Source organism: Vigna angularis, chromosome 8, assembly GCF_016808095.1.
Source record: "Vigna angularis cultivar LongXiaoDou No.4 chromosome 8, ASM1680809v1, whole genome shotgun sequence".
Classification (NCBI taxonomy): Eukaryota; Viridiplantae; Streptophyta; class Magnoliopsida; order Fabales; family Fabaceae; genus Vigna; species Vigna angularis.
In genome coordinates this window covers 11,574,269-11,601,634 of record NC_068977.1, presented here as the reverse complement: position 1 = coordinate 11,601,634, position 27,366 = coordinate 11,574,269, and the positions used below count along the sequence as shown (strand labels likewise).

General features: G+C 29.8%; 1 protein-coding gene across 2 annotated transcripts; it reads right to left on the bottom strand.

Moving 5' to 3' along the window:
* Nucleotides 1-2,317: 2,317 nt before the first annotated feature.
* On the bottom strand, nucleotides 2,318-4,176 carry LOC108344755 (60S ribosomal protein L36-3). Of its 2 annotated transcripts, none has more exons than XM_017583241.2 (4): nucleotides 4,037-4,176; nucleotides 3,811-3,921; nucleotides 2,698-2,897; nucleotides 2,318-2,561 (listed from the first exon to the last, which is right to left on the bottom strand). In XM_017583241.2, exons 2-4 carry the CDS (start codon nucleotides 3,910-3,912, stop codon nucleotides 2,531-2,533), a joined length of 333 nt encoding a protein of 110 aa, XP_017438730.1. In that variant the 5' UTR covers nucleotides 3,913-3,921; nucleotides 4,037-4,176; the 3' UTR covers nucleotides 2,318-2,530. The 2 variants fall into 2 exon arrangements, with proteins under 2 accessions (XP_017438730.1, XP_017438731.1); XM_017583242.2 differs by having other exon boundaries at nucleotides 3,811-3,916.
* Nucleotides 4,177-27,366: the final 23,190 nt, after the last annotated feature.

Below are 27,366 nucleotides of genomic sequence, written 5' to 3'. Positions count from 1 at the left end.
CTCTCATATTTTAATTTCTACACCTAATTTAATAAAATGTAAAAAACATTTTTACCACTCAGTAGACATATAAATATAATCAAAGAAAATAAATTATGTCTTAATAAATTTATACACACAAGGATATTAATTACCAAACAAAAACACCAAAATCTCAAGACTAACTTATTTCTAATACCCATATTTTCTCGGATCTTACATTACTCATACTTGTTTGTGTGGGTGTGGCGTTGATTGTATAACGTTTGTGTTATATTGGAGCTGATGCATATATATTTTCTCGGATCTTAAAATCACTCATACTTGTTTGAGTGGGTGTGGCAATGATCGTATAACATTTATGTTATACGGGAGCAGATGCACATATACCCGATGTTGGGTAGGCGTGAGGGAGATAGGGTAAAATTTAAGTATGGATTTTATAAACTCTATGTTGTTATTTACTTTAAGGAAGTTATACATATTTATATATTTGTAGACAATTAAATTTGAATATTTGAGTTGTAAAGATTAATTGGATTCAATTTATTTGAGAAATTATCATAATAGAGTTATTGTTTTGTTATCATAATTAAAAACCTTGGTGCTCATCTATTTCAACACTCCATTCATTACAAAATCATGAAAAATATGCATTTTCTCTTCTCCAAATGTGCATGGTGTTCCCCACTCCAAGATGCTCTCTTATCCACATTTAAGATGTTCTCATTTTTCACTTCTAAAAGGTCTTTTCAAAAAAACTATGTGTCGTGAGAACACTCCCTTTAGCTAGGCTTCTCATAAGCCTGTCATTATTTTAGAAGGTCGCAACCTCAAAAGGGAAGGTGACACTCAACCCTACAAAACACAAGAAAGAGACATGAGTTATATTTAAGACGACTAAACAAATTTATAGAAGAAAGATTTATTCTCCTTAAATTCCTCTCTCTTTTAGTAGAGGTTAAGAGACTCATAAAAAGATAAAAAGTAATTGTTGTAGAACCATTTTTTATCGTTAAGTAGCTTTGAATGTTTTTTTTTTGTTTTGTGTTGGAAAGCTTCTGAATCTGTTTAAAGCATTTCATGCACCAATAATTGAAAATATTTATATAATGTTCATTTCTTTTATTTATCTTAAACTACAATGCTATATGAAATAAATAGTTTTTCCAAAATTAAAAGATTTAAGGGATTTTGAAAAAGAATAACATCTTTAGCTCTTTGTTCAAGGGAGTGTTTTATGTCATTTATCCTTTGCTAACAAACAAAATGGAAGAAATAGACATTCCTACAATATAAAATGACCTTTTGAGTTTTTTTTTTACTATATTAATTCACTTTATGTACTTTATTACGTTAGAGGCTTTTTGCTTAATCAAAGGTAAACTACAACTACACTCTCACCTTTCATGATTTATTATGCATTAAATAATTGTTTTTCAAACAAATCATAGTTATGTTTTATAGGACTTTGTCTAATAAGTTGCTCGAATTTCCAGTACTAATTATTTTAGGCAAAATGTTGAAAGTACTAATTTATTGCTCAATAATACTCTTATGTGATAAAAACTAACTTGAACAAAATTTAATAATACATATAAACTAAAAATTGATAAATATTTCAAAGAAGCCAAGAACTTAACTTTGTTAGGATCATACCACCTTTTGAATTACAATAATTTTGAATGACTTTAAAACCACATTTTAAAAAACCTTTAATTCTGTTCTATTAGATAAAACTTGATACTTTCCTTTCATGTGTATTATATTAATTTACTCGGATTTGCTATTTAGAATATTCTTGAACCCTCGCCAAGTTTATTTTCTGTCTTATCTTGCCCAACCGATAAAAAACAATAATCGTATTCCTCAGTTTCAATTAGAGACAACTATTAACCCTTGTCTTATCTTCCATATTTCATCGTCTAAAGTACAAAACATTTCTAATGAAATTACACAATTAAAAACCTTGTATACTCCATACGGAGCCACAACACCACAAAGTCACATTTAATAACTCTAACTTCTATATTCAATAGAAACACTTTAAAGAACCCCAAACTTATAAATAACTCCAAATGTCACATCAGAACACTGCAACGTTGCAGTGTTGCTTCAAACAAAAATATGCTAAATATTGAAACTATCTTGATACACAGAGAAAACATATTACTCCAATTTCACTTCTCATTCTTCTTCTCTACTATCATTTTCTCGAGACAAACCAGTAATAACTCCAAAATTTCTCTTTTAAAACTAAAAAAATAATGACGTCACTGCAAGTTGCACCAGCCACATTTTGAGTATAGTAATACCACCAAGTAAATACTAAGTTCACTAGAAAGTAAAAGGATATTATCTCTTGCATTTGTAGTAAAACAATAAAAGAAGCCAATTGTACTCTTTTCAATAAATCCTGTCTCGATTAAATAAAACATATTTCTCAAAGCAAAATCTTGAACTAATTCAACTGAATCTCAACAAAAATAAGACATCTCGTTCACCAAAAACATAAATGCATCTAGCCAAACTTGTAAAGAACAAATAAGACCTATTTCTTCTTGTCTCCAGCTCCACCAGCCCTACACCAAATGATAAGAACATTAGTTATAGAAACCACCAGAAAATAATCAACATACAAGAATATAAATCACATTAATAAAATATATAGGGTATTAGGGTATTATATACAATGTTGAAAAAAGAACATAGAACAACCTCATCTTCCTGAGAACATTCGACATCTCTTCTCTCTTCTTCTTAGCACGTTTATGGGTTCCAAGCTTTCTCTTAGCAACCTTGAGTGCCCTCTTATCTTTTCCCACTTTGAGTAACTCAGTTATACGCTTTTCATAAGGTGCAAAACCAGCAACCTCTCTGATGAGGTTCCTCACAAAGTGCACCCTTTTGCTGGTTTTCTGTTATGTAGAATATTGTTAGGAAAACATAAAATAAGTATGTTAAGAACAATGCAATGATGAACAAAGGATTACTCACCCAGCTTTTATTCTCTTTTATTTCATTTAACGAACATGAAAATTCAAGACATTTCAACAGAGACGATTAACCAGAAAATACTTACGACAGTTGAACCTTTAGCTTACATTATTATGTCTATAAATTGCAGCATAGAAAGTATAACTTTTACAACCATACATAAATTGCAGCACAAAATGTATTACTTCTACAACCATGATAACAAATTTGAGTTTAAAATTTGAGTGCCGCCCACAAACAAACAAAACAATGAAGATAACAACTGAAAGAAAAAAAAAAGTCAATACCAATATATATATAAAGAGTTGAGTTAATTTTTTTTTTTTAAAAAATTGAATAAATACTACATAAAGACATTTTACCTATTTTACCAGGTTTTAAAAAATTTAACAAACCCTGAATGTTTCAAGGCATGAAAACAACGAAAAATTCTGTAAAGTCACTCGCACTCTTTACACACAACAATCCATCCAAGCTCGGGAAATCCAACAAAGCATGCATATCATTTACACCCATTACATAACCCCTACTATACTCATCAACAGATCTTAAATATCATTATGATACCTCAACTTTTGTAAATAAATACAATCCCTTGAGTCGACAAATCTCCATCTTTATATAATAGAAGGAACTAAAGATTGTCAAACACAAGTAGCTTCTTTATTACTCTAACAAAAAAGGGCACTTACAAACTTCCTCCATTCATCATCCTTGATTAATTAATACTCTGATTCCAACAACACCACACACAATCCAAAATATACAAAACATGACTCTAAAATGTCTAAAAAGCATACAAATTTAAATGAACTCAAATTAAATTAATCTTACCCCTTTGCGATCGGAGGGCCGTGGGGGCAACTCCTTCTTGGTAAGGATGTGACCCTTGTTCAACCCAACAAACAAACCCGTACTGGGTGGTTTGGGAGCCATCTTCCTGTCCTAAAAGAAACACGATTCAAAATTGTTCCTAGTTTACACAATAATATGCTAATAAAGAAGTAAGAGACTTGTGCTGAGAGATGACTGAAACGAATTTGAAAAGCACGAGAATTACCTATCTTCCTGGTTGGAGGCTTCAGAAACTGCGGTGAAAGAGGAAACTAGGGTTCTACTTCGTGGATCTCCTTAGGGCTTTATACAAGAGGCTCAAATTGGACATGGACCACTGTAAGATTACATCTGTGCCCGGCCCATAACAATTTACCAAGTTGAAGCCTTTATTTCTGTCCCATTTTATTTAATTTATATTTTTTTCTTTCTTATTACGTGTATTAATTTATTTGTTAGTTTCATGGAGAATAGAATTATATTTTTGAAATGTTTTTAATTTTTTTTTATTTACGGAAATTTAGAATAATTTTACTTTTGGTTTCTTAAATTTTAAAAAAGGTTTTTTCTCTTAAAACTAAAAAAAAATCATAACACTAAATTTAAAAAATCCTAAATAATTAAACTTTAAACTTTATAAAAAACATACTTTCTACAATTTTACTTTTAGGGAAAACCATTTTTTAAAACTTTAAGGACTAAAATTAATTATAAATAAATATTTTTAATATAGATTATATTATATTCAAAATTCATTATAAATAATATTTTTAGTGTATAAAATATACTTTAAATTTATAATAAATGTTTTATAATGTGATAAAATATATTTTTCAATTATTAGTTATTTTTTAAAATTAATTTAAGAAAAATATATAAATGAAAATAAATAAAAAGTTTAGAAAAATGGTTAAAAGTGTTCTAATTTAAAAAATAAGAAAAACACTTAAGTATTAGACTAAAATGGTCTTCTAATTCTTATAAAAAAAATTCAATTAGATCTTTAATTTTTATTTGATTCAATTTTAGTCTTCTAACCTAATTAGGTATTCTTCGTTAGAATTTATACATAATATTATTCTACCTAAAAAATAATATAAATTTTAAAATTTAGACTTTTTAAGTGAAGTTATTTGATATATAAATTCTAATAAAAATTTAATATTAATCTAACTGAAAGATCTAATTGAATATTTTTATGAATTAAAAAACTAAATTGAGTCCAATAAAAATTAGAGATTTAATCGAATTCTTTTACAAGAATTAAAGGACCAAAATAAGATTTTAACCTATATAATATTATTGTGTTGAAGAAGATCATGGTTGTAAAAAAAAGAATTAAAGAAAGTTAGAGAAAAGAAATGAAAAATAAAAATAAGTGACATAGATTGAAAATATATTTGTTAGTTGGAAGAAAAAATAAAGAAAATTAAAAAGTTATCATTTTTAAAATGATAAATACATAATTTAAAATTAAGTGGTTGCCTTTACATTATACCTTCCATTCTTTTTCTACTAGTATTTGTGTGGATAATGAAACATATGGACGGAGGTAGCTTCTCTCTTTTTCACTTTTTTTTATTATTAAAAAACAAAATACTTTTGTTATACTCATTTTCGTATTCCACTTATTTCTTTCACTCTAGTTTCCGTTGAACTGCATATATACTGGTTATCATCTCAAGCAAATTTTTTACTACTGTTTTCGTTGAATCCATACGGAGAAACACTAAAGTATCTGCAATATTACCGAGAATCAGATAAGTTCATCAAGGACGAGTGAAGGAAATGATGCATGATCTTAAGTGTGGAAGGGTTTCTATGGATGTTATAAAGCATACTCAATATAAGTATTATTTTTGGACAAGTTCTGGGTATAGAAAAGAAAACATAAGTATGAATTGTTTAATAATAGTGTTTTGGACTCCGTGTAATCATCAAAGTAATTATAAATTTTACAGAGAATATAAATATAGGGTAAGGTGGAGCAATCTAGTATAATTTTTGGTAGACATAAGTGGCTTTTGGAGGCGTACGATTTCTAGGAGTAGAAACTGTGTTGAGAAAATATAATGGAAAGTTGTTACGGAAAAAGAACGATTCTTAGAGTTTTACAAGGTCATGGAAGTCTTAATTAAGGATCTATAAGGAGAATCATTGGTTATAGTAGGTATGAAAAGTTTTCTGGAATCTTGTAATTAATAGTTTATGAGTGATGAGTTCTTTTAAAACATTAATGGATTATTTTGAGACTAGTGAGGTATGTTTAATGGTGGTTTTGATGGGGCTAAAAGTGACAAGTAAGAGTGTTCAGAAGGTTTATGATTTTAATTTTTTTCGTGAGAACATTTCAATTTGAGATGGTTGTTGTTGTGATGGTTGATAGTATATGATATTTGATAATTAAAATTGGATGTTATCTTTAAGAGGTATAAATGGTCTAAGACATGCGTGTTGTGGTTGAAAATAGAGATTTCAAGGGACAAATATGTGAGATGGAGGTTATTTGAATAATCTAGTTTCCTAAGGTTGTTTTGGTGTTGAAGTTTAATTTGGGGAAAATCTGATCTAAAACCAAGAGTAGTGCATTATAGGTTAGAGTACAAAGTTGGAAATTGGTATATTGAAAGTTTTGAGCTATAAGTGATGATTTGGCATAAGTTATTACTATGATTGGTTATGTTACATAAATCTAGTGTGGAAGTTAATGGTTGATTATTTTTGTTTTGTATTGTTTTTTAGGTGATGAGATTTTGAATTAGAAAGTTTGTGTAAAAGGAGGAGATTTTGGGTCTATTATTAAGTCAATTATGACTTAGGAATCTCAGTAGGTAGAAGTCGTATGTTGATCTTAGGAGAAAACCGTTAGAGTAATATTTTCTTGATAGTGAGTTCAACCACGAGTGTGGGAAAAGCTCTTCGCACGAGGAAATTTTCTCTTAAGCACATTAGTCAACATTCATTTAGTTTTTAATGTTACTTAACTAAGAAAGTGTGTGTTAAATCTTTCTCACATTTTAAAAGTAGATGCGACTACAAACAAAGAAGATGTCTTATTAAAAGGGCAACCCATAAGTATAGAAAATCATCGAACAAAACGACTTAGACGAAAGATCATCAACTTACTCAAACTAGTTCGGGAAAGTAGAGTAAGTGAATTTAAAAGGAAACTAGAAGATAAGGTGAAATAATCATAACCATATTTTATGTCAAATTTTCGAATTTTTGAGGACGAAAATTTGTGTTGTTGGGGAGAATGTAAGACCCATGAAAAATAGTTACCTTAATAGTAACAATTTTATTACTAGTAGTAATAAATTCCTTTGTGAATGGAAAATATAATAAGTTTATAATATAAAATGTGGAAAGTTAAATAAGAAATTTTGGTAGCTTAATTGGTAGAGAATTTTGGTGATGAGTTCAAACTCTTTTCTACCTTTTTCTAAAAAAAAAAGAACGAAAAAGTTAAATAAAATTTAAAATATTGATAATGGAGAAAGCATTCATATTTGAAGTCAATATTGGGGAATTCATTATGAATCCATCATGTAAGTGATGATTAAGAAATTAATATAATAAAATAATAAAAATAAAAATAAATAAATAATATTAAAAAAATTTGATGAATAGTAAAATTTTTGGACTATAAATAGCCATGAGGGGGAGGTTATTTTGCACAAAGAGAGGAAGAATCAAGTGAGAAACCTTGAGAAATGGAGAAGAAAGAGTTAGGAAGAAATTTTTAGTTGCAAGAAGAGTAGAGGCTCTGGACGGGGAAAACGAATTCGGAGCAAGAAGAGTCTGGAATAAAGGTAGGGGAGCTAACCTTTCTATGCTTTTATATTATGATTTAGTATTGTTTATTAGTATGCATGTCTTGAAATTATGTGTGAATACTGTTAATGCTTACTGTATGTCTATCTGTATTGAATTTCGATGTTAATATTATATGCTCTTGTTTTGAATCTGTAAATAAGAAATTTGTTAAAAACTAGTTGAGGAACACTTTGGCTAAGGAAAGACTTGGTACTTAAGTTGTCCATTGTGACACACCTTTCTTTCCTGCAAGTCTACTCGACAGGTTTTTAACTTAAATCTTGTTGTACAGATTAAGTACTGTTAAACTATTGTGCAATATGTCTCGTTGGAATGAATTCATGTTATTGTGGTAGATACGAAATTATGAATTATAATTGTGATAGTAGGATAGAGGAATCTTAAAAACCGGAGTTGGTACATCCCTGATCATAGAGCAGCCCTGGTCCAATCCAGTAAGTTGTGACTAGACATATGTACTGGCGTTTATGGTGAGTTTGATTCGTCAAACATTTGATTCTTCTTCGGTGACCATTTATGGTGATATTTTAGTATTGTTAATTTATTTTGTGATATATTCATTTTATATGATTTCTGTGATGATTGGATTTAAATTTATGCATCTGAACATGATATGAGAATTACGGGGAGATTTGTAAGGGTATAATATGAGTTGAGGAATGTGAGCATGGTATGAGTCTCGCGGAGAGATTCTGTAATGTCATGGAATGTGTATGAGAATTATGAAGAGATTTTGTGATGGTATAATACGAGTTGAGGAAGGTGAGCATGGTATGAGTCTTGTGGAGAGATTTTGTAATGACATGGTATGTGCGTATATGTTGATGTTGAGGGTCATGAAGTTGGAGGTTATCCTTGATACTCTAATAATCATTCAGTCTCAAGTAGAGAAGGATGAATTATGTGGTGAGAGGAGCAGGAGGTCCTAGTCTATGTGTCGGTTTTGGACATAGTGAGGGGACTAACCTTGTGAGGGCAGGATGTCCTGGTCTATGTGCCGGTTTAGGACATAGTGAGGGGACTAAGAATGACATCACAAGTGCGGAACCTCCCGTTGATCGCTCATCAACATATCGTTGGGATAAGTGCCTATTGAGTATTGTGGAAGGAGTTATTATTGGTTATTGTAGAAGGAGTGTCTGTCAAGTGTATTAAAGTAATGGATGGGTATCTAGGATGCGATTGTTGTAGGAGGGTATGAGTGTGTTCGACATAATTATTATATGAGGTGTGTTGAGTACATTAAAGTAAATATGCATGTTTCATAAATGATTGGTTGCATGTTAGCTCACCCTACTTGTTTGTGTTTGTGTTTGGGTATGTGCGATAATCGTATAATTCCTTATACGGGAGCAGATGAAGGAATGTCGTCTGACTCAGTGCCAAGGAAGGGAGAGATAGAAGAACTCAAGTTATAATTATGATTTTTGAAATCTAAGCTTAAAACATGTAAAATTCATATATCAATTATGAATTTTTAAGTGTGAGATTACGGAATATTACTATAAATGTAATGTTACAATATATAAATTATGAAATTTAAAAGTGTGAGATTTGGGAATGTTAGGTTGAGGAGCATAGTGAGCATTAGAGAATTGCCTTGGAGATCTTGAGAGGATATAAATTGTATGGTAAGAGTTCCAACTACGAGTTCAGGTTGGAGGAGTTTCAGTTATTGTGATATATGATTTCGTTTCAGGGAATTTCAATAGATGTAAAAAAGATAGAAAGACTTTGTTGAAATATGAGCGACTGATGACAGTGATAAATGTATCAAAGCTTAGTGGGTTTTGTAGGTATTTGTAGCTTAATAATATGATAGTTTTTGTATAAAAAATATATTATATAATAATTATATGTAAATTAAAATATTATAGAAAATAGTTTATAATATTGATTTTGTAATTTTTTATAGTGTACAAGTTTGGTAATTTTTATAAAAATATATATTACATGCACTTTTATGATTATTCATAAATTATAACGTTATGTTACATTTATTAAATACATTATATACTTAGTAAACCACAATTAATGTTACATTTAATAAATACATTATATATTCAATAAAACAAAGAATAAACATCTAAATTAATTTTATAAAATTTCAACTATTTATTTACTTAAATTTTATCTTAAAATGAATCAAGTTTTATCATAATAATAATCATTCTTTATTATCATCTTGTAATTATTTTATAATATAAAAATTATAGAAAATAATTGCTAATATTAATCTTATAATTATTAATAATATACTAATTTGGTAGTTTTTCTAGAAAATATTATATAATACTTATATGTTCATTAATAAATTATAAAAAATTACTGTTAATATTAATTTTGTAATTATTATGGAATGAATGTAGTTTTTTCTTCTTCTAAATATTATATATAAATATAATTTATATAAAATAATTACTAATATTACATTTAATAAATATATTACATTTAATAAATATATTACATACTTAATAAAAAATCACATATTATAAATAGAGATAGATTATGCAAAATTGAAATCCAACACCACACACAAGATCCACAGTTTTTGGCACATAAAAGAATGGCTCGTTTACTTTTCTCATTGATTTTTCTGAAACTTATCCTTGTTGTCATGTTCATTGCTCTATTTTCATCTGGTATGAATAAAAATAGCTTTCAAAACTTAATTTATTTGTATAATTAGTTTGAATTTGATTTGCATTTCTTATTCTATATATTTATAATTATTGATAATCAAGCAGGTGTTAGCAGCAAACCCGTTTGTGTAGGAGGATGCGTTAAATTTCCAGACTGTGATGGCCATTGCCAAAGTTTAGGTTATACAACAGGGTTATGCACTTTAGATATATGTTGTTGTTCCAAGTAATAAACGCATTCTATGTATTGCAAATAGGCAAAATATTATTGAATAATACCTTCGTTATTAAAGAATTCTGAGAAGAAATTGAGTTTTTCCATTTTACTATGTTGTCTTTACTAATATATTAAAGTAGATTCTAAAATAAAAACGGGTAGTTTTAAATTACTAATATACCAATTATATATTGGTGTACATTTCAAAAAATTAAAAAACTAGATTTTGGTTTTTAAACTTTGTCAAATTTGAATAACATTCTAGTTCAGCATGTCCTATGATGATAAATATTGGTGACAATTTTAACTTAAAATATATTACAATCATTCAACATTATTTTATATATTTTTAATTGAATAATTATTCACTAAATTTTATAATTTAAATAATATTTTTAAATGAAATGTATATTTTAAATTAAATAATTAAAGAATCATTTAAGAAATTTTGCAATATCTCTTAAATAATTTTTTTTAAATTACTACTTTTAATTTTTAAAGTTCTTAGAAGTAGAACGTCATTAGCATAATCAATGAGTGTATTTCTAAGATACTTATTTTTTTTCCAGAATTTAAAAAGAATACTTCATTTACTTGGTGAATTTGAAATTTTATCAAGCAAAGTAAATTGTTTGAAAAAAGAAATTAAAAGAAAATTGAAATTTAAGAAATTCATTTTTAAAAAAGTTGTGAGAAGAAATTGAGTTTTTTTTTTTCATTTTACTAGTCTTTACTGATATATTAAAGTAGACTCTAAAATATACGCAGATAGTTTCAAAATACTAATGTCAATTATATATTGGTGTGCATGTCAAAAAAATTTGAAAACAATATCAGATTTCGGTTTGTAAATTTTGTCAAATTTAAATAAGATTATAGTTAGAATACTAGGATATAAAAGCGGAATTGACGTAATAAATCTATCTTTATGAGAAGAAAATATTTTAATTTAAAATGAATTAAAAATTATTCAACATTGGTTTAATATCTTATTAATTGAATAATTATTTACTAAACTTTATCTCTTAAAAAATCCTTTTAAATAAAATAATTAGCAAAACATTCTTGAAACATTTTTTAAATGAAATAAATTTTTTAAATTACTTTTTTTTTTTGGCTTTTAGAAGTGGAACCTCATAGCCCATAATCATTAACTATATTTGTAAGAGATATAATGTTGTGAATTAGAAGAAATAAAAAAATAATGTAAATTGTGACGGTTTTAATATGGTAATTATTTAAAATCATCGTTTTTTACAATATAATACGATAGATAGAGAACTACTATATTTTACATGTAATATGACGCTTTTAATGTGAGGGTTAGATGCACCACCATATTAAATTAGGTTAAGATAGAAATTCTATATAGCGAAAAAGAGAGACAAAAACGTGGGGTGTCGTGATAAAAACAGTTTTTGATTATTAAAATATTCGTGAGAGCTATTGGGTGGAAAATCACTTTTCTAAATGCTTTCCAATTACTTTAAAAATCTCTCAAAGTTTCTTAGCACTTCTCCTCACACATATGCATCTCCAACAATATTTGTATCAAACCAAAAATCAAATCATTTACCCTAGAATCAATAACATACATAATTCACACTAACTTAAACTTTGCTTAACTTCCTAAGATATTTTTCTATTTTAATTTGTATATTGTATGATGAATTATATTTCTCTATAAATAATTAATTGCATTAGTTGTGATGCACTATTTTGTGTGTTAAGATTATTTTATTAAAGGAGTTAATTGTAAGTATGAATTTAGTATTTGCATATTAATTAGATGGAATGAAATTCATAATTATAACAACAAAAATGATTCCTTTGTAATTAATAATTTCATGTGTCATTTAATTTTTTGATGATTCCTTTGTAAAATGAGTCCTTTGTAAGTATGGCTATTACCTCGTTTTGTGTATGTTTACTACAGTGACGGTTGAGAAGTATTATCAGTGTGTTCCATGAAAATAGGCCATAGATGACATTCCATCTCTCTTCTTTTTTGGTAGTGAGAATTTCATTAATAAGAAAATAGACCTTACATCCCTAATCAATTTATGACTCATGTTTTTCATTTGGTGTTTCGATCTTAAAACCTTAAAAAGTGTAGAAAAATTTTGCTGTTGATATTCTGGAAGTGTTTGAATTGGTTGTGTAAGTGTTGATGGATGTATGAGCTGTCTGACAGTATTAGGCTATTGGTTTTTACAGTTTAACTTGATATTTTGGAAGTCATCGAACTTGATTCTTCTAGCTCTTCAAGACTATGAGATATGTTCTGTTTTGATTTAGGATTATAGAGCTGATTGGGAAGGGCAAATATTCTATCATCTTGTCCAATTCAACTTTTTGATATTTTTCACCCAGTACTTTTTAATTTTTAACTAACAATTGTAATTAAATTTTGTTGTAGGTCGTGGCTGCGGCAGGGGCGGATACCGTGGAAGGGGTCGTGGCTTTAGATCAAATGAACCAATCCAAGCAGCTGCATGAGGCAACTAGTTGGCTGGCATGAGTGCAGTGTAGTTGACTTGATTAGGGAAGCAAAGTCATGTCTAATTTTATGTATTCTTTTTTTTTTGTTCAATTATCTTCATTTCTCCCCTTCTTTTTTTCTGGGGCTTGAAGAACTGTAGGGCATTTTTTTCTTAAAGTTTTATGTAGACGTTTAGTATTGAGATTGCTGCCACATAAGACACTTTTTGTTTTAGACCATGGTCAGTTGTACTTCTGTTTTGGCCTTGAATCTCATTCTTTAATTTTTATTTTCTAGAGAAGTGTTTAAATTCATGCCTTTTCCTTTTCTGATATATTTTTGCTTATCTTTTAAAAGATATAATGTTCCAGGAGTGTGTGTTTTGATTTACCTGGACGACTTAGTTTGTCTGTGTCCTTCGGTAATTACCGAAGACTTTTGCCAGAAACCGTTGGTAATGGTTAGCGACAAACGATTTATCGACGACCATTTAGTCATCGCTAATCCGTCGGTAATGTCATCCATTTTTGTAATAGTTGGAAAAAAATGATTGTATATGATGATATTAAGAATATGATAATATGTATTTATTTATAACTACTAATTTATATCATTTTATTGTTTAAGTGAAATTTAAGATGATTTTGGCCATTTATATTGTTTTTTATTATTGATAATTTCTTATTAATTCACCCTAATAAAGTTTTGTTTTGCATATTAAAGCACTGGAAGAGAGAATCAAAGGAAAATAAGAAGAATTGATAGAAAATATTGAAAAAACTAGATTGAACTAATGGACGTGACTCTTTTCTGAAAAGTTACTTATAGGAGCTGAGTAACATGAACATAAGGTTTAGCCATAAAGCAAACCCACTTGGAAAGGAAACTTCTACTAGTGAGCTACAAGTGATATTGCTTTGGACAATTTATATAAATAAAATTTTAGGGAGACTTTGAGTGCCTTTCTTTATGGTTTTATTGTATATTTTTAATGAGCTACTATTCGGATCTATGTAATTTTTATGTTATATACTTGTTTAACTAACTATAAAGAAGGTAAAAGTTAAAACTAACTTTGAAAAATGTTTTTCTACAATGTTTATATATTCTACACACTTCTTTCACCCCATATAACATAAGTTATAAGAACCTAAAAACTCAAATCACAAATCCAGACTTCAGCCTACACCTTTTTATCTTAGGAGGGTCATACGACATCTTATTACTGACGAAATATTGGAAAGAACACTACCACCAAATTAGAAAATTTCTATGGATAGATCTTTGTGATGGAAGCTTACATAAACGTTTTATGTTACCCAAATTAGTCTTTATACAATTGATGCAATTTCCTTTCTTGTTTTCTAATACTCCTTAAAAGGGTTGCATTAAATTGGTTTACTCAATTACCAACTCTTTATTATTTATTTGTTATTAAAATGTAGGATAGTTATCCAACAGTACTAAATACAAATTCTAATACAAATAATTCTATTATTTTTCATTGATTAAAGACTAAGAGTTATCTTTATTTAGGCATTTTTTATAGTATAAATAAATATTTATTTTTAATTATTAAAGAATCGAAATTATTAGAAAAAAACATTAATAGATTTAAAGATAAGAATATTTTTTAAATTGTAAAGGAATTCTAACTTGTATATATTTAACTTAACTTTTTTTTATAGATATAAGTCCTTAGAATCTACTTTAATTTACCGGTAAAGAGAACATATATAGTAAATGTAAAATGCAGAAAACTTAATTTCTTCTCTCAATTCTTTAACACCGAAGGAAACATTATTTAGCAATATTTTCACTATTTGCATCCATAGAAAGAATGCATTGGTTACTTGAAACAACAACATATACCATCGCAGACCGATGTTTTATAACCTAAACTCTTGCAACGGAGAGCACAGTATTGAGATTCAAGGCATCGTTCTAGACAATCAGTTGTGCTGCTGACACCTGCATTATTATCAATACTTATAATTATAAAGAATAATTTAAAATCAAATTCAAACTATTATACAAATAAATTCAAGTTTTCAAAGCTATTTTTATTCATACCAGATGAAAATGGGATAATAAACATGACTGCAACGATAAGTGTCAGAAAAATCAATGATAGAAGTGAACGAGCCATTATTCTATTTGTGAAAAACTCTGGATGTTGTGTCTGGTCCGGAGTTTAAAGTTTCTGCATAATCTACCTCTATTTATATAATATATGTATTAAATACGTATTAACTATTTTCTATAATATATGTATTAAATGTAATAACTATTTTCTATAATTTATTTAATAAATTTAGAAAACAACTACATGCGTACCATAAATAACTAAAAAATTCATATCAACAATTTTTTTTTATTTATTAATGAATATATAAGTATTATAAAATATTTTCGAAAAAATCTACCAACATATTATAAATAAATACAAAATTAATATTAGCAATTATTTTCTATAATTTATTAATGGATATAAAAGCATATATAATTATTTTTTTAAAGAACTTCCCAATTTGAATATTTGAAAATAACATGATAAGAGTAATTAATATTCTAAAACCTAATTTATTTTAAGATAATTTTAAATAAATTAAAATTTGTAAGTATATAAATATAAATTAGACTTTAGAATTATATTTTTCAGTAATTGATTTTTCATTGAATAATAAATTATATAATATAATATATTATGAAAAAAATTATATAAAGAAGTCTATATACTTTTTGAATCATCAAAATACACTTGTTTAAACTCAATTTCTGCTAAAAAAAGAACTTCACCTCAAATTCATTTTGGAAGTTCCCAAAATCACTCAAAATGGGGGTTTCACAATATTAATTTACACACAAGTCAATCTGACTTCAATTGAATTGTTATAACAGTTTTAAGACTTTAAATTGGACTTGTTAAAATTGTCGAACATCACAAAATCATTGCAGCACCAAAAATGACATTGCTACTTCCCAAAATATCCACAAAATGGATGATTTTAGAAGTGATTTTGGGCATAAATGATTCTAACACTTTACTAACCATTTGAACAGTTTCAAATCATCAAAATACACTTGTTTAAACTCAATTTCTGCTAAAAAAGGAACTGCACCTCAAATTCACTTTGCAAGTTCCCAAAATCACTCAAAATGGGGGTTTCAATATACTAAATTGCACACAAGTCAATCTGAATTCAATTGAATTGTTGTAACAGTTTTAAGACATAAAATTGAACTTGTTCAAATTGTCAAATATCACAAAATCACTGTAGCACGAAAAATTGGTCTAAGTGCAAAATAATATAGTAAACCATGATTTTTTAGCCAAAATTGTAAGTTGCAAGGTGATTTTTTGTAACAGTCTGGTTGTGAGTCATTTTAGATTTTGAACACATTTAAAATCACTAAAAAAAGTTGCTGGAGTGATCAATTTTGAGTTAGAGCCAGTGTTGAGCAAAATTGAGTTTTGAACCACCAATTTCAAGCCATTTTTCTAGTGTAAAAGTTGAAAATTAAGTGCAGATTTTCAATGATGTAGCATTTCTATTCTGTGTGACAATTTAAACAAGTCTAAAATCAGGTTTTAAAACTGCTAGCAAGGTTCAATTAGTGACATATTGGTTTAAGTGCAGAATAGTATAGTAAACCATTTTTTAGCCAAAATTGAAAGTTGCAAGGTGATTTTCTGTAACAGTATGGTTTTAAGTCATCTTAGAGTTTGAACATATTTAAAATCACTAAATAAAGTAGCTGGAGTGATCAATTTTGAGTTAGAGCTAGTGTTGAGAAAAATTCAGTTTCAAACCACCAATTCTAATCCATTTTTTTGGTGCAAGAGTTGAAAATTAAGTTCAGATTTTGAATGGTAGCATTTCTAGTCTGTGTGACAGTTTAAACAAGTATAAAATTGTTTTAAAACTGCTAACAAGGTTCAATTCGTGACATATTGGTCTAAGTGCAGGATAGTATAGTAAACCTTGATTTTTGAGCCAAAATTGGAAGTTACAAGGTGATTTTCTGTAACAGCCTAGTTTTAAGTCATTTTAGAGTTTGAACACATTTCAAATCACTAAACAAAGTTGCTGGAATGATCAATTTAGAGTTAGACCCAGCGTTGAGAAAAATTAAGTTTCAAACCACCAATTTCAAGCCACACCAAATGCAACAACCACTCCACCCACACCAAAGAACCTAAAAATGTTTGCTTAAAGGGTGAGAAATTGGTGATTTTATAATGTTTGTTATTATGTTGTGAATTCCACATTGTTGGTGTATGTATTATATATATCCATGTTTTTGTTGTGCAAGTGTGTGACTTATTGATCACAATAAATGTTTACTGTATGTTCATGTATATGTTATATGTTCATGTATATATTGTATGTTCATGTATATTGTATGTTGATTAAGTTAAGTAGTAATGTAAAATCCTATGGCATTATACACATTCTCAATGGAATGAGAAGGGTAAAAGTACTATAAACACTTATAATGTACAAAATATGTTGAAGTACTCTATAAAAGAGAACTTCAGTAATAATAAGTTGTCTTCCCCAAATTCAATACACAGTCCCTTAGGATGTCACAAGCACAAGAAATTATTGAAGTTGAACGTATAACTACATTGCACGACTCTGATGGTTATGGAGATGAATTAGAAACACCAATACAAGGAGGACAAGAAGAAAAAGAAGAAGAAGAAGAAGAAAATGATGATGATGAAGAAGAAATTGATGATGATGAAGAACAAAAAGATGAAGATGATGAAGAACAAGAAGATGAAGATGATGATGACAATGATTGAATCTTGAACATCTATTGTAGCAAATTTAACTACCATTTAAAAAACATTCCAATTGAGTTATGCAAAATACCATATTAAAAGTTGTATGCAATTATTTTACATTCACTGTAATTTGTACTTATCCTTCCTTAGTCCTTTTTATTGTTTTATTTTATTTGTAACAATTTCAATGCAGTAATGACAAGAGAAGGTTCATCACATCCTAAAAAAGGAAAGGGGGTAGCAAGGCCTAAAAAGAGGCAACGATAAACACCACAATATGTACTTAGGGTGTTTGCTACACTACCTACCACTGTTGCCCTTAGTCCATCGTTTGTGGGACCATCACATGTAGCAGACCCCCTCCCCCCTCTTTGTAGTTGTAGGAGACATTCCTTCTACCCCTCCAGTACACCTTCCTACTCCTACTACAGTAGACCCTCATCCTCCCCCTACAGTAGACACTTTTCCTCCCCTTTTGGTTATTACCTCTACTCCTCCCCTTGACCCTACTTCTAGACCTTCTTCATCTTTTATACCAGCTTCTGAGACTGCCACAACATCTACTGATCCAGATTCAGCTGGTGATATTGTTGACCTGCCTCTCCATGATCGACCATGGATTGAGCCTTATGGTCGAGGGTAAGACTTTAATCCCTTTTTTAATTATTTTGATGTTTTAAGTTTGCCTTAATGCGATTAACTTTTTATTTCTTTATATGTAGGTTTGTTCCATCTAGGGTTGCTTCACAGGCTATCACACGATCAATTAAGCAACAATATTTGAGTCCATAGCCTACTTGGGAAGCAATATTGTAGACGGCAAAGAGTCATTATGGCAGCGTTTTAAGGTGAGCAACCCATTAAACTAATTATCATTCTTATTTTAGTTTGTTCATTGTTTTTTTTATGTTTATTGTAACAGATGAAGGTGCAGTGGAAACCTGAACAGGAAACTGTTATATAAAGAAATTTTCACAATAAAGCATGTCATCAACTGTCAGAGATGTTTAGGGATGCCCGCTTGGTAGGGGAGCGACCTTAGTGGGTGGGCGAACACGCTTGGAACTCTTTACTCACTCATTGGAATTCAACAAGTTTCGCAATAAGTGTGCTATAGCCCAAAAGAACAGAGCTTCTGAAAAGGGTGGCACCCTACATACCGGTGGGTCGATCACGATTCATGAGCATGTCATTCGTACGGTAAACCTTCATTACTTTTATGTTTCTTTCATATTAACGTATGTGTTGAGATTGTTGATAAGGGGAGCACTAGTGTAGCCAAACCTTACAATCTCAAAGAACTTCTGGTTTTTTATGATGACAACATAATTAATAACAACATGGGTTTAATGTCTCAATAGTCCCTATTTTCGTCCCAAATTTGAAATAGGTCCCTGTTATTTTTGAAGTCTTAATTAGATCCTTATTTTTGTTAATTTGATGCAAATAAATCCTTTCCGTCAATTTCAGAAAACGACGTTAAGGAGTGTGTGACGTGGCCTGTGTGAATGCAATTTTTTAATACTCAGAAATAAAGAATGAAGTAAATATAGTATAATCCATGGTGAAATTAATTAAACAGAGGGCAAATATGGAAAAACTTAATGTTATTTTGCTGAAACATGCATCATCTGTGCAAGTGGGAAATCAAAATCAAATTGGGGGATTTTTCTATTCTAGGGCTCGTGTGAAGTCAGAGTTGGGAAAGAGTGGATGTTGTTCGAGTGGATGCGCAATGAAGAATCAAATGCAGAATTCACATTCAACTTGTTCTTCGACTTCCAATGGCTGGCGGAATGGAGAGCCCAAGGTCGTTTTTTGTGGTGCGTCACCCCTTTGTCTGTGTGGAGAGAAAACAGTGGTCAGAACAGCTGTAACGGCTAAGAACAGAGGGAAACAATTTTGGGGGTGCCCTAAGTATAAGGTAACTGAAACGTGGATGAGTTGTTGTTTGTTTTACTTCAAAAACGTATTCATTGGGTTTTATTTTTTTTTTACAGAACGGGTATGAAAGCAGTGGTTGCAATTTCTTCAAATGGTGCTGTGATGATGGTAATGAAAGATGCTATACGAATCTGAAGTGGGAAGGAAATCATGAGTGTTTGTCAAAGACAAAAGAAATGGGTGGGGTAGCGAATATGGTGATTGATTTGAAAAATTCTGTTAAGGTTGTGGAAAAATGGATGAAGTTGTTGACAGAGGGTGTTTGTTGTATTTGTGTGGTTAATATTATTGTAATTTCAATATGGATGACAAATCCATAATCTATTGTGCATTTTCTTTGTGATAGGATGCAGTAGGTGATGTTAAACTTAGTTTGTGATGAAAAGGGGATTAACAATGTATTGTACTAGCAAAAATGAATGAAATGATGATCTATTTTCCTTTTTCTTCTTATTGTAATTTTACACTTCATCTGTTATTGTCCATCATCACATTTTGCAAGCTGGAAGCAATGTAAATATTTAATAAGTGTACTAATGATGGTTTAGGGCTGAGTTTCAACTTGCAATTTGCCAATAGTTGGTACAATTTATTCTTTCAAGTTGGCGTTTCATATATTCTTGCCAACTCTGACCTTTGCTTGTTCTTTTGCTCATAACTTTCTTCACCGAACTCCAAATTAGTTGATTCTTGTTTTGTTGGAATCTAGACTCAAAGACCTTTCAAATTATGCCTTGGAAATCAAGTTTACACCTTTTTTGACACTGTAATCGATTACAAGGACACTGTAAACGATTATCACAGTGTTTTTTCTGCAGATTAGCTCTGCACTTGTCCAACTTGGTCCCTTCAGTAAGAATGGCTTCTTCTCCATTTCTTGGGGTCACCTCCTATCACTTACCACTCTCTACCACCACTGAAACACCAACACCAAGTAAATACAAGTGGACTTGTGCCTGAAAGTAACAATTTTTGCCAATGATCACCCATGACACCACAACTGACTACTTTAGTTCAACTTTCTGTACAAAACAGTGATTTCTTTCGTGTAATCGTTTACCAGGCCACTGTAAACGATTATCACAATGTTTTTTCTGTAGATTAGTCATGCACTTCTCCAACTTGGTTCCTTCAGTAAGAATGGCTTCTTCCCCACTTCTTGGGGTCACCTCCCATCACCTACCACCCTCTACCATCAGTCAAACACCAACACCAAGTAAATACAAGTGGACTTGTGTTTTAAATTAACAGTTTTTGCCAATGATCACCCAAGACACCACAACTGACTACTTTAGTTCAACTTTATGTACAAAATAGTGATTTCTCTCGTGTAATCGTTTACGAGGCCACTGTAAACGATTACCACAATGTTTTTTCTACAGATTAGCTCTGCACTTGTCCAACTTGGTCCCCTCAGTAAGAATGGCTTCTTCCCCACTTCTTGGGGTCACCAAACATAACCTCCCAACCAGTAATGACCCTTAAATTCACTTGTATGGTTTTTTGGTCAACAAATTCCACAACTTATATTCCTTTCTGATAACCTTAGTCTGATAACCTCTCTCTATTTTCTTTTTATTAAATTTGGCCAATGCAAAGACGCCACCTGGCGTTGTCAAATTGTTGGCAAATATTGGTTGTCAACATAACATTTTCCTTTTAAAATTTTTGGTATAAAGAACTTATTAACAGAACTTAATTAGCAGAACTTAATATCTGAACTCACATCATATCTGTTTTTGTATTGTATTAGTCTTTTAGCAAACTTATAAAACTGTTATTCAAAATTTAGCACATGAATCCACAGCAGCAAACTTAATAGCAGAACTCAGACAAGCAAACTTAATAGTAGAACTCCACTCCAGTCAACACCTACTTCAGCGTCGCACTTCGAAGGACACAAGGTCCCACACCTCACCTCGTGCTTCAACCTTTTCCACACGCACATGCACCGGTAATTCACCCACCAACACTCGCGCATCCACTCGAACAACATCCACTCTTTCCCAACTCTGACTTCACACGAGCCCTAGAATAGAAAAATCCCCCAATTTGATTTTGATTTCCCACTTGCACAGATGATGCATGTTTCAGCAAAAAAAACATTAATTTTTGCCATATTTTCCCTCTGTTTAATTAATTTCAGCATGGATTATACTATATTTACTTCATTCATTATTTCTGAGTATTAAAAAATTGCATTCACACAGGCCATGTCACACACTCCTTAATGCCGTTTTCTGAAATTGACGGAAAGGATTTATTTGCATCAAATTAACAAAAATAAGGATCTAATTAAGACTTAAAAAATAACAGGAACCTATTTCAAATTTGGGACGAAAATAGGGACCTATTGAGACATTAAACCTAACAACATGTGTTGTTTTGTGTTGTTAAATGAGTTACATGTTTATAGCTTTCATGTTTATAATTATTTGAGAACATGTTTGTGTTGATTCTATCATTACTGCAATTCACTGTGTTTTACATGAGATCTTATCTGTGAATGCATGACATATGTTTTAGAAAAGGAAAACCACATGCACTTTTGTCGAACTTATAATATGTGGCAAAACAACAGTTTTAAGTCGACTTCATTATGAAGTAAGTCGATTAAAACTCGTGGCTTTGCACAAACTTTTTCAAAGTGTGTTGTGAGTATTTTTGGAAAGAAAGTTTTTCAAAACTACATTGAAGTATTACAAAGTCGACTGTATGCGCAAGCTACTCGACTTAGTTAGTTATGTTTTGAAATTCTGTTAATGCTTGTGATGTCTAACGGCTATATTTTATATCTTTGACAAAGCATTGATTGTGAGTCAACTGTATTAAATGAGAAATCAATTAAGTTGGTTTGACTGCTACTAACTGTTATAACTGTCTGAGTATAATCGACTCTATTAGTAGCATAGTCGACTTAGGAGCGTCAGTTTTATGGAAAACTATATATAGACGCAAATTTGATTTCTACAGAGATTTTTGTGAATCTAACGTTTTGATTGAATTGTTTCAGATTATTGATCTCTGGTAGAACGTGCTAAAGCTCCAACAATCCATCAAGAAAGACTGAGGTGTTCATTCTTTGGTGATTGCTTGACGAGCAAGAATTTGTTTGCATTGACTGATTGATCAACCTGCACTTGAGGTGTCTGATACATGATCAATTTCTTCTCTCAATCTTGTGAAGATTGTGGCTGCCTTGTTGTGACTACAGGAAGAGAACATGTGGCGTTCTAGACTTTGAGGATTGTTCAAAGTGATTAAAGACTACAGGAGAGGGGACATCTAGTTGTTGTTCTTTGTTTGTACATGCTTATATTTTGATTAGAGGGTTAGAGAGGTGTTTTATATTTTGACGTGGAGGTCGCTATAAAAGCCTTGTTGTAAAAACCTTGATCATTATAGTGCATTTGCTTCCTAGGATTGGAAGGACACTGGATGTAGGCAGTTTGGCCGAACCAGTATAAAAACCTGCGTTTGAATTCTCTATCCCTGCACTTTTAATTTTCTAAGTCGACTTTACTTTTCACGTAGTCAACTATTTCCGCTGCACTTAAAAAATCATCCTTTTGTGAATTTTTTTTAAAAGACTCTAAATTATGTTACAAGCACAAGCTTTAGGACGGGCAGTCCATGTTGATGAAGTCTTTGCACAAACTCATGTTCAGAAGGGAACTACTGAATTCGTTGATGAAAGGTCTCGAAAGACTCATGGAAGAAAATAACACAACTACTACTAGCTAGTAATTTTTATTTATGTTATTGTATCATTCCTTCATTTTTAATGTTTGAACATGAAAAATTTTCTATGAGACTTTCATAGGTTAGATCCAAACATGGGTCAGCTCCTACATCGGATGAAGTGAGTAATGAAGACAACGAATTTCGTAGGATATAGTGTTGGGTTGATGTCGTTGGTGGGAAGAAAAAGGGGCGAGTGTATGGTGCATGATAGCTTGCTGCAAACTACACAACAGTAAGAGAAGGTACTCTGAAGCACTAACCTTCTTCTTCAACCACCACCACTACTGATGAGGCCTTTGAGCGCTTGAAACAGCTACTACAACAACATGACCAGGAAAATCGGGATTTGAGAGAAGAATACAATGAATTGAGAAACGAGTTTACAAACTTTAAGTCCTTGGTCATGAGAGCGCTGCCTGAAGCTTCTCACATTCATTCCACCATCCCTCCGACCCAGCCACGACCCTCCTCGTCACCCGCCATCCCTCAGTAGTCCACATCAGTCCAGCCCACATCAGCCCAACCCACATCAGTCCAGCCCACACAAGTCCAGCCATCTACAAAGCAGGAGGATGATGAAGATAATTCTGATGATGACTATGTAGATTATTAGTTTTATTTTGTTATTGAACATAATTGTTAGAACATTTAGATGTTAGAACATTATGATTCTACTACATTACATTGCTCATTTTTTCAAACATATACATTGTTGGTCTAGATGAACATATTGTTTTATGTTTTATGTTTTCATGTTTCATTTATAAATACAAATATTCTTAAATTTGAACAATACAAATGATGTTATTATATTGTTGTTTACTTCATCAATGATTGGATCATTTTGGGATGCATATTATGGACGTCTGTCTATGGTTTGAAAATCTTATGCAGGTCTGTTTGTGTTGTGAACATGTTATGCAGGTCTTTGTAGTTGGATAACAAATACAAATATAACTTAATTTTACTTGGTTCTTACCGAAGGACTTACCGAAAAAGACTCTGACTGTCCGTAATCAAGAATGTACTTTGGTTAATTAGCTTTTTACTTGATATAAGAGGTAAAAGAATGGTTTAATAGCCAATTTTGTTCCTAGTTTCATTGACAAATCTCAATTTAGTCTCTCGTTTTAAAAGTTTTTGAAATGGATCGTCACTTTTAAAATTTTCAGTCAAATTAGTCCCTTCCATTAAATAGAAACAAACGGTGTTAAGGGTTTGATGATTTGGCAGAAGACATGTTATTTTATAGATATATTTATGCTGACGTGTTAGTGAATGGGTGCCGAGATGAAATTTAGAGGTGCACTTGATATTTTCTAGGCTAGGCCCAAGCCCTCTAGGGTTTCTTTTTTTTTCTTTTTCAGAAACAAAGGTCTCTTCTCCCCCTTCATTAGCGGAAACTCTGCCCTCCGCATGACCAATGTCGTCGTGCCTTCCTCTGGACGACCAAAATTTCATCGGCAACACCGATCGTTGCCACAGACACCGCCAGCCACTACAGTGTTCCTCCCTCCGTGCGCACTTTATTATTTTACTAACCCTTTTGTATAGTTTTTATAAGAACTAATTTGTTAAGAATCAATTCTATATTCGTTGGGAAATGACTTAAGGTTAAATTTATCCTTTTTATTTTGTTGACCACTACCTTAGCAATACAGAAGTTGTTATAGTTTAGTAATATTAATTTAATCGCGTCAACAACCACGTTATCAACTTCACATTTAAAATCTCTTCTGTAACCTCTTATTTTTCACTCCTAATCTCGATTTTTATTTGGCAAGTAAAGCTATATTAAATTTTCAATGCCTTTAATTCCCAAACCACCTTCTTTTGATCTATGTAAATTTTCCCATTTAATCTAAGGTATCTTTCCATCCTCTAACTCCCAACCCCAAAGGAAATTTGTTTGCAATTTCTTAATCGCTTTACAAACAAATTTTGGTGAAAAAGGATGAGTGAAATAATGGAATAGCTGAGATAACTGACTCAAATTAAAGTTGTTAAATGACAAAGGTCATCAATCTCATTCTATTATTTTTCATTGATTAAAGACTAAGAGTTATCTTTATTTAGGCATGCATTTTTTATAGTATAAATAAATATATATTTTTTAATTATTCAAGAATTGAAATTATTAGAAAAAGACATTAATAAATTTAAAGATAAGAACATTTTTTAAATTGTAAAGGAATTCAAACTTTTATATATATATATATATATATATATATATATATATTTAAGTGCACCAGGAAAATACCCTTAACTTTTTTTATAGATTTAAGTCCTTACAGAACATAATGGAGTAAAATGTAGGAGATGATTTAAGAACTATCCACTTATATTTTAGAATCTACTTTAATTTACCGGTAAAGAGAACATAGTAAAATGTAAAATCCAGAAAACTTAATTTCTTCTCACAATTTATTAACACTGAAGGAAATATTATTTGGTATTGAATCCATAGAAAGAATGCATTGGTTACTTGAAACAACAACATATACCATCGCAGACCGATGTTTTATAACCTAAACTCTTGCAACGGAGAGCACAGTATTGAGATTCAAGGCATCGTTCTAGACAAACAGTTGTGCTGCTGACACCTGCATTATTATCAATACTTATAATTATAAAGAATAATTTAAAATCAAATTCAAACTATTATACAAATAAATTCAAGTTTTCAAAGCTATTTTTATTCATACCAGATGAAAATGGGATAATAAACATGACTGCAACGATAAGTGTCAGAAAAATCAATGAGAGAAGTGAACGAGCCATTCTTCTATTTGTGAAAAACTCTGGATCTTGTCCGGTGCGGAGTTTAAAGTTTTTGCATAATCTACCTCTATTTATAATATGTGTTTATTCATTAAGTATATAATATATTTATTAATATTAGTGACTATTTTCTATAATTTATTTAATATATTTAGAAAACAACTAAATACCATAAATAATTAAAAAATTCATATCAACAATTATTTTTTTATAATTTATTACTGGATATAAAACATATTTTCTAAAAAACTACCGAACAGGTATATTATAAATAATTACACAACTAATATTAGCAATTATTTTCTATAATTTATGAATGGATATAAAAGCATATATAATTATTTTCTTAAAGAATTTCCCAATTTGAATATTTGAAAATAACAAGATGATAAGAGTAATTAATATTCTAAAACCTAATTTATTTTAAGATAATTTTAAATAAATAAAATTCGTAAGTATATAAATATAAATTAGACGGCTATTTTTTTAATTGATTTAGAATTAAATTTTTAAGTAATTGTTTTCTCTAACATTGAATAATAAATTATATAATATAATATATTATGAAAAAAATTATATCAATAAGTGTATATACTTTTTAATTAATATAATAAATTTATTAATTGTAGCTAGAATTAGTAATTAAGTTTAATTTATTATGAAACACAAAAATGTATATAATATTTTTGAAAACCAATAAAATTTGAATGGTATAACTAATTATAAAAAATATATTTGAAATTACCTTTTGTAAAATTAACTGAGATACATAATATTTATTACAAGAACTACCAAACTATTATACTGCAAATAATTAAAAATTAATATTAAAAATTATTTTTATGATTTATTATAGGACATAATATATATTATATTTGTTTAAAAGCTGGCAAATTTCTATATTATAAAATAATTACAAGATGATAATAAAAATTATTAGTATTATAAAACCTGATTTATTTTAAGATAACATTCAAGTAAATAAATATTTAAAATTTTATAAACATAACTTAGAATTTTATTCTGTGTTTTATCAAAAAGTATAATTTTATGCAATTCTTTACTCTAAACTCCTCTGTATAAAATATTAAGTTTTATTGCTCTATCATATCAT